Genomic DNA, 12,612 nt, shown 5'->3' with positions numbered 1-12,612 from the left:
CTGAGCCGGGCTCAGGGGTAGCTGGGCGCCCAGGAGCCGACCCCCGCCCCCGCCGCGCCCTCTGCCGCACTTGTCCCACTGCGTGCCCCCTGGAGCGCTAGGCACCCCTGGGACCCTTGCACGCCCTTAGTCCCCAGCATAGCCCTGGAACCTCTGAGCACCCAGGGATCTCGGTAGCACCCCCAGGAACCCCGCACGCCCCTGGACTCGGACATAGCCCCAGGACCCCTACGCGCCCCTGCACCCGCGCGTGCTTTCTGAACACCGGGGCCCGACCCACGGGACTGTGCGCCCTGGCGAGGGGGCCTAGCCTCAGAGGGTCCCCTCTAACCACAGACGGAGCCCCGCCCCACAGGGACCCCCCCAGGTCCTGCAGGGACATCCAGCCACGCCCCGGAGGGTTCCAGCATCCCGTGGCTCTAGCCCGGCGCTCCTGAGAAACCTAGGTGCCCGGCTGGGGGCTCCCCGCCCCGCTAAGGGGGCGCCGCCCAAGGAGGGTCCCCTGTGCCCCGTGGGCCCCGGCAGGATGCACGCCGCCCTGGCGGGGCCGCTGCTCGCCGCCCTTCTGGCTACCGCCCGCGCCCGCCCGCAGCCCCCGGACGGAGGACAGTGCCGACCGCCCGGATCGGTGAGCGAGCGCCTGCCCCGCCACTCTCGCCCGCCCAGGCACTCCAGCCCCGTGGGGACGATGATTGGGTCCTGCCTTCCGCACCCACCTCATCCCACCCATTCCACCTCAGTCGGGCGGGCGCAGCCTTGGGCTCCCTTCCTTCGCTTCTGCCTGCCCTGGCTCTAGCTGCGTCCCGGCGAGCCGAAAAGGGGCGCTCCCTCTCTCCAGTCCTTCGCACGCTGACGCTGACTGGCTCGCTCTTCTCTCCACTTTCCTTCTTCCTTCTTGGACGTTTTTTTCTCTTTGCCTCCTTTTGGCTCTCTTCTTTCTGACTCTTATCCTATCTGCTTACTCTTCTGGTGGCTGCTCCTTTTGACTAAATCTGTATCATTTTACTATTCCTAGTCCTTCTACCCTCTGCCTGCTCTCGTTCACACAGTTTGCTCCTTCTCCCTTGCCCTCTCAGTATGCTCTAAGACAAGCGTTCTCTCAGGTGCTGGTCCCCACTTCCCTCTTCCTCTGCAGTCCAGACCTTAGCGCCCACTCTTCCAAGTGTTCTTTTGAGAAAAGAGGGAAGATTCCAGAGGAGAGGAAAAGGAAGTGCCAAGACATGCTGGCCTAATGCTTCTCCTAATTTTCCTTCCAAAACAAGGAATCCTTTGATTACCCCCTCATCCCTCAGTAACTATCCCACCCTCAAAGTGTTAATTAGTATGTGAAAATAACATGGCTTGGTGGCCAGAAGAGGGTCCTCCCACTGCTCTGCAGTGAGTTAGTTGACCTTGGGCAAGGTGCACCTTTGCTTTCTGCCTGGTCTGGTGCTAGGAACTGGTTGATTGGCTCTGAGCTCTTCCTCCAATAGACTGATTTTGCAATTTGGGGGATGTTAGCATAATACGCTTCTCTTCCTCTCAACAACCATCCACCCCAACACATACTTTTCATTTGTGGTGGAATTGGGCAGAAAGCAAATATGAGATGATCTAAAGCTTGCAGGTGGCCAGTCCAAGGATTATTCTGATGAAAAATGGCTTTGCCTGAAAGAAATGATGGTCCCTTTCTCATGCTCCTTGACCCCTGGTCTCAACGTGGATCTGGAGAAAGGAATGACTCTGCTGCTTCAAGCCTCTGCTACTACTATTATCACTGCTAATAGTTCTATTGCTACTGTTCCTGTTCCTCCTTTTTCTTCTTCTCTTTCTGTCTCTCTCACATAACACTTAATCAGAGCTTAGGTCATAGAAGATGGCAGAATTGAAGGTCTAGACCAGATATACCTTTAGAGGAATAACCTGAAAAGCGCCTATTTCTTGGGTCCAATTCTAGGGAATCCTCCCCTCCTAAACCAGAGTCTGATACTGACTACACTTGGCTTTGCAGGGCTTAAAGCACTTTCTCATCTGTGGTCTCAGCTGGTCCAACAGAGTAGCTGACGCCCTAGCCCTGCCCTCCAAAAAGAAAACTATATCTACCCTGATGAATTGAAAGTAGCTGTTTAAATAGGTGTGCTGTTTTTAATAGGTGTTCTGCTTTCAAAGTACTCTTGGCATGCATCTTCTAATGGTTGAATTTTAAAGTTATATGACTTCCTTCCTTCTTGCCAGAGCTGTATTCTTGGTCCCCCACTCCCCACCCTCCCTATGAAACACCACCCGTGAAGGTTTGATTTGGCCAAGCATGAATATTCTTAGGTGGTGTGACAGTCCTTGGCACGCATGGCGAATGCTAATCATAATGATAGCTTCCTTTCGTTGCTGACTTGCTCTGTGCCTGACATTGCATGTAGGGCTCGATAAACTTACAGTGTGCCTTTTAATTCTCACAACCCCCCAGAGATAGCTGCTCTCACCCCCTTTTTGCAGATGAGGAAGCTGAGCCTGTAGGAAGTGAATGATTTGCTCAAGATCATACAGTTATACAGGTCAATGCCAGGATTTGCATATGGGTTTTCTAGGTTCCCAAGCCCTTGTTCCTTATCACTTGGAAGACTCTATGGTACCCTCAGTTCTCCTCTGTTGCCTTCATCTTCACTGTCTTCTCTGTCATCTTCCCTTGCAGCAGAGGGACCTGAACTCCTTCCTGTGGACTATTCGACGCGACCCCCCAGCCTACTTATTTGGCACCATCCACGTCCCATACACCCGGGTGTGGGACTTTATCCCAGACAATTCCAAGTCAGCCTTTCAGGCCAGTGCCCGTGTCTACTTTGAGCTAGACCTGACAGACCCCTATACCATCTCAGCCCTGGCCAGCTGCCAACTGCTGCCCCACGGGGAGAACCTGCAAGACGTGCTGCCTCGTGAGTTATACTGGCGTCTGAAACGCCACCTAGACTATGTGAAGCTGATGATGCCTTCCTGGATGACGCCTGCGCAGCGAGGCAAGGGACTCTATGCGGACTACCTGTTCAATGCCATTGCAGGGAACTGGGAGCGCAAGAGGCCCGTGTGGGTGATGCTCATGGTGAACTCGCTCACAGAGACTGATGTGCGCTCCCGTGGTGTGCCAGTCCTAGACCTCTACCTGGCACAGCAGGCCGAGAAGATGAAAAAGAGCACTGGGGCAGTGGAGCGGGTGGAGGAGCAGTGCCACCCACTCAACGGGCTCAACTTCTCCCAGGTAAGGCCTGTGGCATCCTCATCCCCAGAGCTGGGTAACCCCTGTGCACCTTGGCCTCTTCCTTGATTGTCTTTCTCCTCTGGCAGCTAGAGTTGGTCCTTACCCTTTTCCGGAGAGGTCCTTTTGGAGTATGGGGTAGGTCTCCGGCTTCTTTGTGGTAGGTTGGGGGGAATGGATGCTCAGCAGAGTTGAGAGTAAAAGTTTGGGTGTCTGCTTCTATTTTGGTGGAGTTACCTATGGGGAAATGCACTCCCTACCTGCTGTGCTTGCCTGAGCAGAAAGAATTTCCCTTTTTTTAAAAATCACATCACAGTGATCAAAAACAAAAAGGGAGTTGCTGGTTGGCATTATGCTTTCTTGAGATCCCTGGTGTCCCCAGAGCAGGAGGCTGTCTTTGAGGCTGTTGTATATGCACACACAGCGATGCCTCTGAAGGCAGCAGAGTGGAGGACATGGCACTTGTGGCTGGGGTGGCGTGGGAGATGTCATGGTTCTAGTGTTTATGGAAGACCCGTTAGCCTTTTGAGGTTAAGCACTGCTGAATTTCCTAGGCTTTTTCAAAGCATTTGGGCTCTGGGTGGTACAAATAATTTGCCCTTGATTATTAAAGATTGGCAGTTCCAACCTACTTGGCCCCTCCAAGGAAGAAAGGACAGGCAGTCTTGTTTCTGTAAAGCCTGTTGTTGTTTTAGCTAAGTGCTGTTGAGTCAGTTCTGAATCATAGCCACCCTGTGTAGGGTTTCCAAGGAGCAGTTGGTGAGTTTGAACTGCCGACATTGCGGTTCATACTGACCTTGCGGTTGAGTGCTTGTCCTAAGGCGCCCCCTGAAAACCCTGCGGGGTAGTTCTACTCCGTAACACATTGGGTGCCATGAATTGGGATGGACTCCACAGCAACTTTTTTTTTAAAAAAGCTCTAGGTGCCTCTCTCAGCTATGAGAAATTCAGCAAGAATTGTTTGGGGGTTAATAATTTCAGAATAATGTGTTTGTTTAAAGGTTGATGCTTCTGATTTCTGAACCTGATAGGGCGGGACTTAGCAGGTTTAAAGTTTCTGCTGCCAGAGACCTTATCCAGCAAAAAGTCCTGAAAAGCTTGCGCTTCATGGGCAGAGGTCACTCACAACTCACTGGCCCCAAACTCAACTCTAAGGGCCTGGGAACAATGAGTTCACATCTGTGCCTTGAGAACAGGGCTGTCAATCCCAGGACCAAGGGGGGCTCCACCCAGGGCTTAGGGGGTGGGATCTGCAAGGGGGCTCCAAGACAGGGCTTGGGTCAGTGCCTTGAGTGAGGTTTGGCTTTTGAGCCATTCACCCCCATTAAAGAAATAGTTCCATAAATTGGCTGGACCAGAGACTCCAGCACAGGGGACCAGATCTGCTAGCTGCTCCCAAGATGTTGCAAGCTTTTCACCAGGGAAACAGCCGCAGAAACTGATCCCCCTTTGGAGATCTCTGGCCTTTGTTTTTCCAGGGGAAATGCAATATTGTCCCTGGGGAGGTAAGAAGCCAGATTGATTTGCCGGCCAAATGAAAGGCCGGTTTGTCGGTTCTCCTGCTGGCTCTCCCATAATTGTGGAGTCCTTACCCAGAGGGCCCTGGTGGCAGGAATATTGGGGCAGTTAGTCACGCCCCGCAGGGTTCTGACTATGCCTGACTCCGTCTCCACGGGGGAAAATCCTGTGTATTCTCTGACCCAGCACTGAGCCCTCTGAACATACCGGCTTTCTCCCTCTGAAGTGACTTTTCCCTTGCCAGCCTCGGAGCTGATATTATTTGTGTCGGAGGGGCCCCCAGCGCTCACCGCCCCTCTCATTTTGGAGGGAAGTTTGTGGGAGGCCTCTCTGTCCATAGGTCTCGATATCTTTTTTAGGTGAGGGAGGTGGGGGATCCACTATCACTCTCAACACCTTCTTTGTCCCACAAAAAGGATCCGATTAGGTTTGACAGGAGTGAATGGGCCCACTGGTTAAACAGCCCTTGGCTTTAATCTGTCTCCTTTAAAACAACAAAACTATCTTCAGGGTCTGGAAACACTGCTGTTCAACCAAATGATGCTGTGAGTAGGCAGAAAACATTTGCTGGAAAGTGTGTGAAGTTATGTTTTAGGAAAAGTTCCTGAGAGCCATTCATTGGCCGGCAAGGAGCCGCTGACAGGCTCCAAAGCCCATGTTTGAAGATCAAACAAACTGGAATCTCTGGTTTCAAAATCCAGACTACCCCATCACCAGCCTGGGCCCTTCTTAAAATTGTGCTTGGGTCCAGCTCCTCCAAAGGGCTGTAGGAAGCATGTCCCAAACAAAAGAAAACAGGATTCCTTTTGGTTCCCTAATCTACACAGCCTTCACCACCTGCCAGAGTGTCCGACCTCGCCAATTTGTCCTGTTATCATTTTGGAGTGAGGTGATGAAATCTCCCCTCCATCCTCTTGAGAATGACTGGGCTAACAGGGGAGGATGAGATCTCAGAGCCCGTGTGGATGGGGTTGTTAGGGATCCAAAACTTAAAATCAGAAAGGCTTTGCAGTCAAATTGTATGCGCGCGTGCACAGTTTGATAGGAACATCTGTGATACATTATTGTACCAAAATATCTGGTAAGTGCATCAGATTTTTATTTTTCTTTCCTCTCAGCATTACTGTTATTGCAAAATATTTAGGGCTGGGAAGGCGGGGCAGGTGAGAGTGGAAGGTGGGAAAAAGGAACTTTACAAGAATGACTTTTTGTTGAGGCCTGGGATTTTAGTTTTAACTTGAGTGCCTTAAAATTTTATATTATTGCCAGATAGAACTACCACCTTTTTCCTTGTGAAGTGGAGAAAGAAATTTCACTATGGGGACTCCATGGGCTAGAGGAACCGCTAGAGCTGAATAAGTTTCTCCCACCCTTGCATTGTTGTTGTTGTTGTTGTTAAGTGCTATCGAGTCGGGTCCGACCCATAACAACCCTGTACAGGGTTTCCGAGGGTGTAAATCTTTACAGGAGTAGAAAGCCTCATCTTTCTCCCGCGGAGCGACTGGTAGTTTCGAACCGCTGACCTTAAGGTTCGCAGCCCGATTCGTAACCACTACGCTACCAGAGCACCCTTGCATAGCTTGGGAAATTGTCTTTATTGGTAGATTTGGGACTCAGATTTCAAAATAAACTGAGGGCGTTGGGCCCGATATATCACTGTGAGTGTTTCAATGTGACTTTGGGCAAGTCATTTCCCTTCTCTGGGCCTTGTGTTTCCGTGCCTGTGAAACAATATGACCAGGATTAGGTCATCTTTTAAGTCCTTTCCAGCCATGGCATGCCACAGAATGGTTATGATCATTTCCATGTGCCAGGCACCCTGCAGCTGGCTTCTTGTGCTTGGTCATTTCACTGAAGTTTTACAATCTATGGCTCTGAAAAGTGGATGCTCAGCAAGGTGAATGACTTGCCCAAGGTCACACAGAGCCAATTTGCCTGATTCTTAATGTGTTTTTCCTGACACCCAAGCTCTCTCTCTGGACTTCCTCCTGGCTTAGGCATTTGGTATCCTTCTGAAGTTCTTCCTTTAGTCCTTTATTCCTTATTGTTCGCCTTTTTAGGACTTGGGGCTTTATACATTTACATTTGGGAGAAATTCTACTTGTAGAGAAATTATTTCCCTTGGCTGTGCGGCTGGGTTGGAGACGGTGAGGAGAGGATCTCTAAAGAGTTTCCTGATGTGTTGTAGACACAGCTCAACATAGTGGACTGAGAGGGAGGAGACCTGCTTCCAGGGTTTAGTTTCTGTCTTGGGACTAAAACCACAATCCTGCATTTAGTCTGGGACAAGACTTGGTATCAAATGAGGAAGTAGTTACCAGTCTTTCAGAATTGAGCTGGTTATGTGAAGACATGATGAGACACTACCTATGAGAGGTTGTTGAGAAGGTAAAATGACCACCTGGGTGTAGGTCTTGTGTTTGGAAAAGAGCCCAGGTCTGCTCAAGGGCTGGAGGCCTCATTTCTGCCCTATTGAAGCTCTCTTAGCTGGGCCCACTGTCTACCCTTTGCTGGATTAATGGGTGGTGGTAGGGCCCCTGCCACAGGTACCTGGTGATACCTGAGACATGAGTCCAGATCGTATGATAATCTTGGGACTTGCAGATTCCAATCAGTTCTGTTTACTGCTTTCCAGGACTGGTACCAGCTACTATCATGTATAGAACGTGAACCCTTGGATAGAGCCACCAGGGTTTGAAATGTTGCTGACAATTCCCAACCCCCTCCTTAGGGAGACTAGAAAGCACAACATCATGTGTTGAGTTTTGTCTCTGCTCAGGATGCTGCATTAGACTTTGAAGTACAGATCTTTAATCCTCACAGGGATGCACCAGGGTATAGATTATGTGTATTTTACAGACAATAACTTGAGGATCAAAAAGACATTAACTGGTGAAATGTATGTGTGTATGTGTTGGGGTAGAGTGACGGAATTTATTTCTTAAAAAATGTAAAGAGAGAGACAGAGAGACATAATTAAAAAGTACAGAAACTCTGGTTCATAAATTGTATTTGAAGTTGGTTCTAAAAAAAGTAAGTTTCCAAAGATATTTTAGGTACCTGAAGCTTCCCTGGAATGCATGTCCTGTCTTCCTAGGAGACCATTGTGAAGTTGGCACCCTTAACATTTGCTAAATTGGCACAGATGTATGAAGAAAGGCCTCTTTGGTTTACAGTCAGAGTTCCTATATCTAGACCATGCAGGTCCAGCATGTATTAAGTGCCCAATCAATATTTGGAGAATGAATGAATATAGTGAAATAAAGGATCAGAGATCACTTGACTCTGTTTGTACCTTTATGCCAACTATCACTTTTGAATGAAAGAATGTATGGAGAAAGATTGTATAAGCTATAGTGAAGAACCTTCATTTTGAACTTTAATAGTCCTCTGCCTTCCTACAAAGACACACATAATGTTCAGATGCAAAGCAGGTTCTAGTACTGACCCCATTCGTGTCTTATCTGTGACTTTGGTTTTGTCCTTTCCCCCCTCTGTCCCATGAGAGCACTGTTGTTGTTGTTAAGTGCCATCGAGTCGGTTCTGACCCATAGTGATCTTGTATAGGGTTTTTGAGGAACAGCTGGTGAGCTTGAATAGCTAGCTGACCTTGCAGTTCAAATGACTTTGCAGTCTGGTGCATTGACCCATAGCACCAAACTAGGATGGCTAGACAATTTCCAGTGTCTATCCAGTTCTGTCTTCTGTGGTACTCATCTATGGTCCTTGTATCTTGGAGGCCCTGAGCCAATACACCCTGAGATTTTGAGTAGTTGGGAGGGACTGGCTTGCTTCTCTTTTGTGGACTGTTGCTGATACCTACTTGTTTGGAAGCCAGTGACTTCTGGTCGGTGATGTGCTCGCTGCTGCCAGTCTGCAGAACAGAGGGAGCTCTAGCCTGTCCCAGCACCTTCAGCTGGACACCTGCCAGCCTTAGAACCCCTCCTTTAAGGTGACTTCTCTCTCTCCCTCCCTCCCTCCCTCCCTCCCTCAGTTAGAACCGTCTCCTTCATCAGGCCAGTGCAGGGTGATGCAAATACAGACATGGGGAAAACATGACCTTTGTCTGCAGAGTTCACCATATTTTCAGGGATAATGCACATTACTTTTCCATCCTGTGAGGTAGACAGTTTTAGCTGGGGAAATTAGGTACAGAGTCCCTGAGTATTAGTCTTGCCTATGCCCTGGTTTTCCACAGTCATAATGAGACCCTTTCTTGTCCTGTTGCATGAATCCTGCTTTACACTGTACACTCCTCTCCAAGAATGACTGTTCTGGAGTCTTCTAGGCCAATGTGAGCTTTCCTGCAGTGTCCCTTGATGGCCCCTCACACTGACCTCTAGACATGTGTGTATACTTTCTGTGCCCGGGTGGCTGTTTGCAGAGAGCCTCAGCAGTTGTGGCAGGCTCTGTTCACCCTGCAGGACCTGATCAACGCAAACCTTACATTCCATATGTATTCTCTGGTAGCGAGGGGCAAGATTCAGAAATAGAAGCATAGGGTATCTTAAGCATGTCTGTCCAAAGAGAGTGAGGTCCTGGTGATCATGGTGTCATGCAATATTTTAGGCCAGAATCAGTTCACAGAATGAAAGCTTCCAGACTCATGGGATCTCTGAATCCTGAGTCTGTACTCTGAGGTGAAATCTTAGAACACTAGGCTCCCAGACATTTTTGGATTCCAAAAATCTTCACATCATGAAATCCTAGCCGCTTAGCTTTGAAGAATTTTCAGCTCATAGACACAGCCTTCTACAGTCTAAGAGTTGGAAGGGACCACTTCTCAAGGATTCCAAGAAGCGCCATCCATAAACACATTGTCTGATCTCTTTCCCTCAACCCACCCACCAATTCCAGGCCAGAGAGAGAAAGCCTGATGGGCAAGGCACTTTCTGAAGGAGATAAAAATGGGAGCGTGCCTTTGTTAATAGTTCCCATTTGGACATCTCTCAAAGCCAGGAAGAGGTCGCCTGGTAATGCAGCTTTCTGAGAGAGGAAACTGAAGAATGATGAGGAGTGCTACAGCCTGCCAGCCACGCTGCTGACGTTCTTTTCCCCTTGAGTTTGCTTCTAAATATTATCCACTTCACTCCCTTTTATCTCCCATCACTGGCGCTCTGTCCGCCCACTTAATCCACAGGCGGCCAGTGGCCCAGCCTTTAGTTCTGCTCAACGACTGCCAAGCCTTCTCGCCAAGCAGCTTGTCCTGAATCCTCAGGCTTTTAAATCTGCATTGTGCATCCGCTGAAACACAAAACGGTTGCCCCAAGCTCAGAAATGCTGTAGCTTTTGATCAGCCCCCTCCCTCTCCAGGAATTTCCTTCTTTTTTACTCTTCCACGGTCTGAATCCTATGAGCTTTTCAAGGCTCTGCTCAAAGCTGCACCTCCTCCAGGATGTCTTCCTAGAATGATCCTAGGTCTACTCTACTTGGGAAGTCTGGGTCCCAAACTGCCACATTTGTTATTATTTCCCTCAGTGGAACTCTTTATGACATTCTTTCGGCACTTATATTTTTTAGTTGTGATTATGATTATTACTTACTTAGGCAGTCTTTTCTTTCCTCATAGAACTGGATTCAAAAACCTAGCTCAAAATGTGCTCACAATTGATTGCAAAATTAGATGGCATGTGTTCCAGTCCTGAAGTCAGGGCTTTGTGGTGTAATCTGTGGTTGGAATGTTGGCAGCTCTGGATGCTAACAAAGGACTATGTTTAGGTCTCTGTACATACTCACAGCAACCCTCAGACTTTCCACCTGAGACCTATGGATAAATTCAGCCGTACGGCTAGTTCATTTGGCCAGGACTTTGTAATATCCATGGGTCCCTATTGGATTTATCGCCATCCATACTGAAATAGTTTGCTGAGTTTTCTTCCTTATCTGCTACTTGCAAGAAAAGGTCTCCCCACCCCTCACTTCACCCCATTACTACCCAGAGTTCACAAGAGCATCACTAGCCTCATCCCATGCATCCACTTTAGTTTCACTTCAGAGGTTTACATTTTACTTTCTACTTGCTACTTTGCTTTTGGACTCCAAGAATGCTGAACTGTTCCAATTTTCCCTGTCTCCCTCAGTTCCTCCACATACAATCATTGGTCATTCCTCGAGGCATTTGTGGCTGCTGTTCTACTACCTGAGAGCCCTTCCCAGTCTGTATGGTCTGGCCAACTCTTTCTCTTCTGTATTAGTAAGGGGCCTTCCCGGGCAGTCCACTATAGAAGGCTGGGCTTTTCAAACAAACACCACTTCATAGCAAGACTTTTAACTGTGACCACTAGAATGGACTATCTTCTGTGGGCCACGTCATGAAAACTCAGCAGTTTGAATTTAAACAGAAAAGGCTGAGCTTGAAACACAGTGCCATGATTAACTTCTAGCACTGTGTTTTGAAAGGATTGGTGGGTGAGGGCCTGACTTCTCTTGTAGACTTAGGGTCCATAGAAGTTGAGGTCCTGTGTTAGCATCCCTGGGGGATGAAGTGAGGCTTTAAGACCAGTGTGGTAGCACCTGCGGCTGGAATCTGTGTGTTCCTCCTCTCCTGCAGGTGTTCAGATCAGCACCTGATCACCACCCTCCACCCCTGAAGGCAGTGCACATCTGCCTCCGCCCTGAGTGCTGAGGCCTTGCCACCTTTTTTTATTGGGGATTCTTTCTTTTTTCTTACTGTGACAGCAAGGACAATTAGCTTTTCTTTTGCTCTTACCTTTTGAGCCTGTGTTTTCTGCATATCCCTCTCATTCAGAGGAACTGCCTGCCCTGAATCTACCTATGGAAACAAAATAGAGTGTATAAATAAATGTACCATTGTTGTACAGACTCAGTTCAGGAGTTCCCTTCACTGCACGGCTCCCTGGAATTGGCCCAGGATAGCTCATTCCAAGGCTTCCTGGAACTGGCCCAGGATAACTTCACTAGTGTCCACAGTTATTGTATACATTTGAAAGGTAACCTTGGGCCAGTTCCATACCCTGTGATACAGAACCAGATATACAGGAGCCCGCAGTAACCACTTGTGTGCTGTGAAGTAGGTTCATAGCGCCCCCTACAGGGCAGAGTAGAACAGCCTGTGGTGGTGAAATCTTTACAGAAGCAGATTGCCAGCTCTTGTCTCCTACAGAATGGTTGGTGGGTTCAAACCCTCAGTCTTTCAGTTAGTAGCAGTGTGCTAACCCATCGCAAAAACAGGGCTCCTTCAATAAATGCTTGTTGTTATTTTTAGGTGCCATCGAGGAATTGGTTCTGACTCATAGCCACCTTGTATAGGGTTTCTGAGGCCGTCAGGAGCCGTGGTGGCGTAGTGGGTATCCGTTGGGCTGCTAACTACAGATCGATAGTTCAAACCCATTAGCTGCTGAGGAGCAGCTAATGAGAAAGAGAAGGCTTTCTGTCCCCAAAAAGATTTATAGCCTCGGAAACCCTACATAGGAGCCACTATGAGTTACAATAGACTCAGTGGCGGGGGGTTGGGGTTTAAATTTTCATGGGAGCAGAAAGTCTCTCATCTCTCTCACATGGAACTATTGGTGGGCTTGAATAACCGAACTGGTGGTTAGCAGCCCAGAGCTTATTCTACAGTACCGCCAAAGCCTCAGCAAACACTTTGTTGTTGTTAAGTGCCATGGAGCCAGTTCTGTATAGGGTTTCTGAGGAATGGCAGATGGGTTTGAAACGCTGACCTTGTGGTTAGCAGTCAAGTGTTTATTCTACAGCACCACACCAGGACTCCCAGCAAGCACTAGCTCATTTGTTGTTGTTTATTACTGTATTTTAAAATTACCATCTTTATACAATCTTTCAAAAAAATACTTTTTAGTGCCTTCTATGTGCCAGATGGAATCCTGGTGTGGCACTGTGGGTTAATG

The 12,612-nt window shown here is 48.5% G+C and overlaps 1 protein-coding gene across 1 annotated transcript in view; it reads left to right on the top strand.

The window, feature by feature from the left end:
* The first annotated feature begins 526 nt into the window (after positions 1-526).
* Positions 527-12,612, top strand: part of TRABD2B (TraB domain containing 2B) — a 377,495-nt gene continuing 365,409 nt past the window's right edge. Inside the window, exons 1-2 of the mRNA XM_006839734.1 lie at positions 527-628; positions 2,669-3,229. Coding sequence (XP_006839797.1) covers positions 527-628; positions 2,669-3,229 — 663 coding nt within the window. The remainder of the gene's footprint in view (positions 629-2,668; positions 3,230-12,612) is intronic.

Source organism: Chrysochloris asiatica, unplaced genomic scaffold (genome assembly GCF_000296735.1).
Source record: "Chrysochloris asiatica unplaced genomic scaffold, ChrAsi1.0 scaffold00026, whole genome shotgun sequence".
Lineage (NCBI taxonomy): Eukaryota > Metazoa > Chordata > Mammalia > Afrosoricida > Chrysochloridae > Chrysochloris > Chrysochloris asiatica.
Note: the sequence above shows the minus strand (reverse complement) of the source record. Positions and strands in the feature narration are given on the sequence as shown.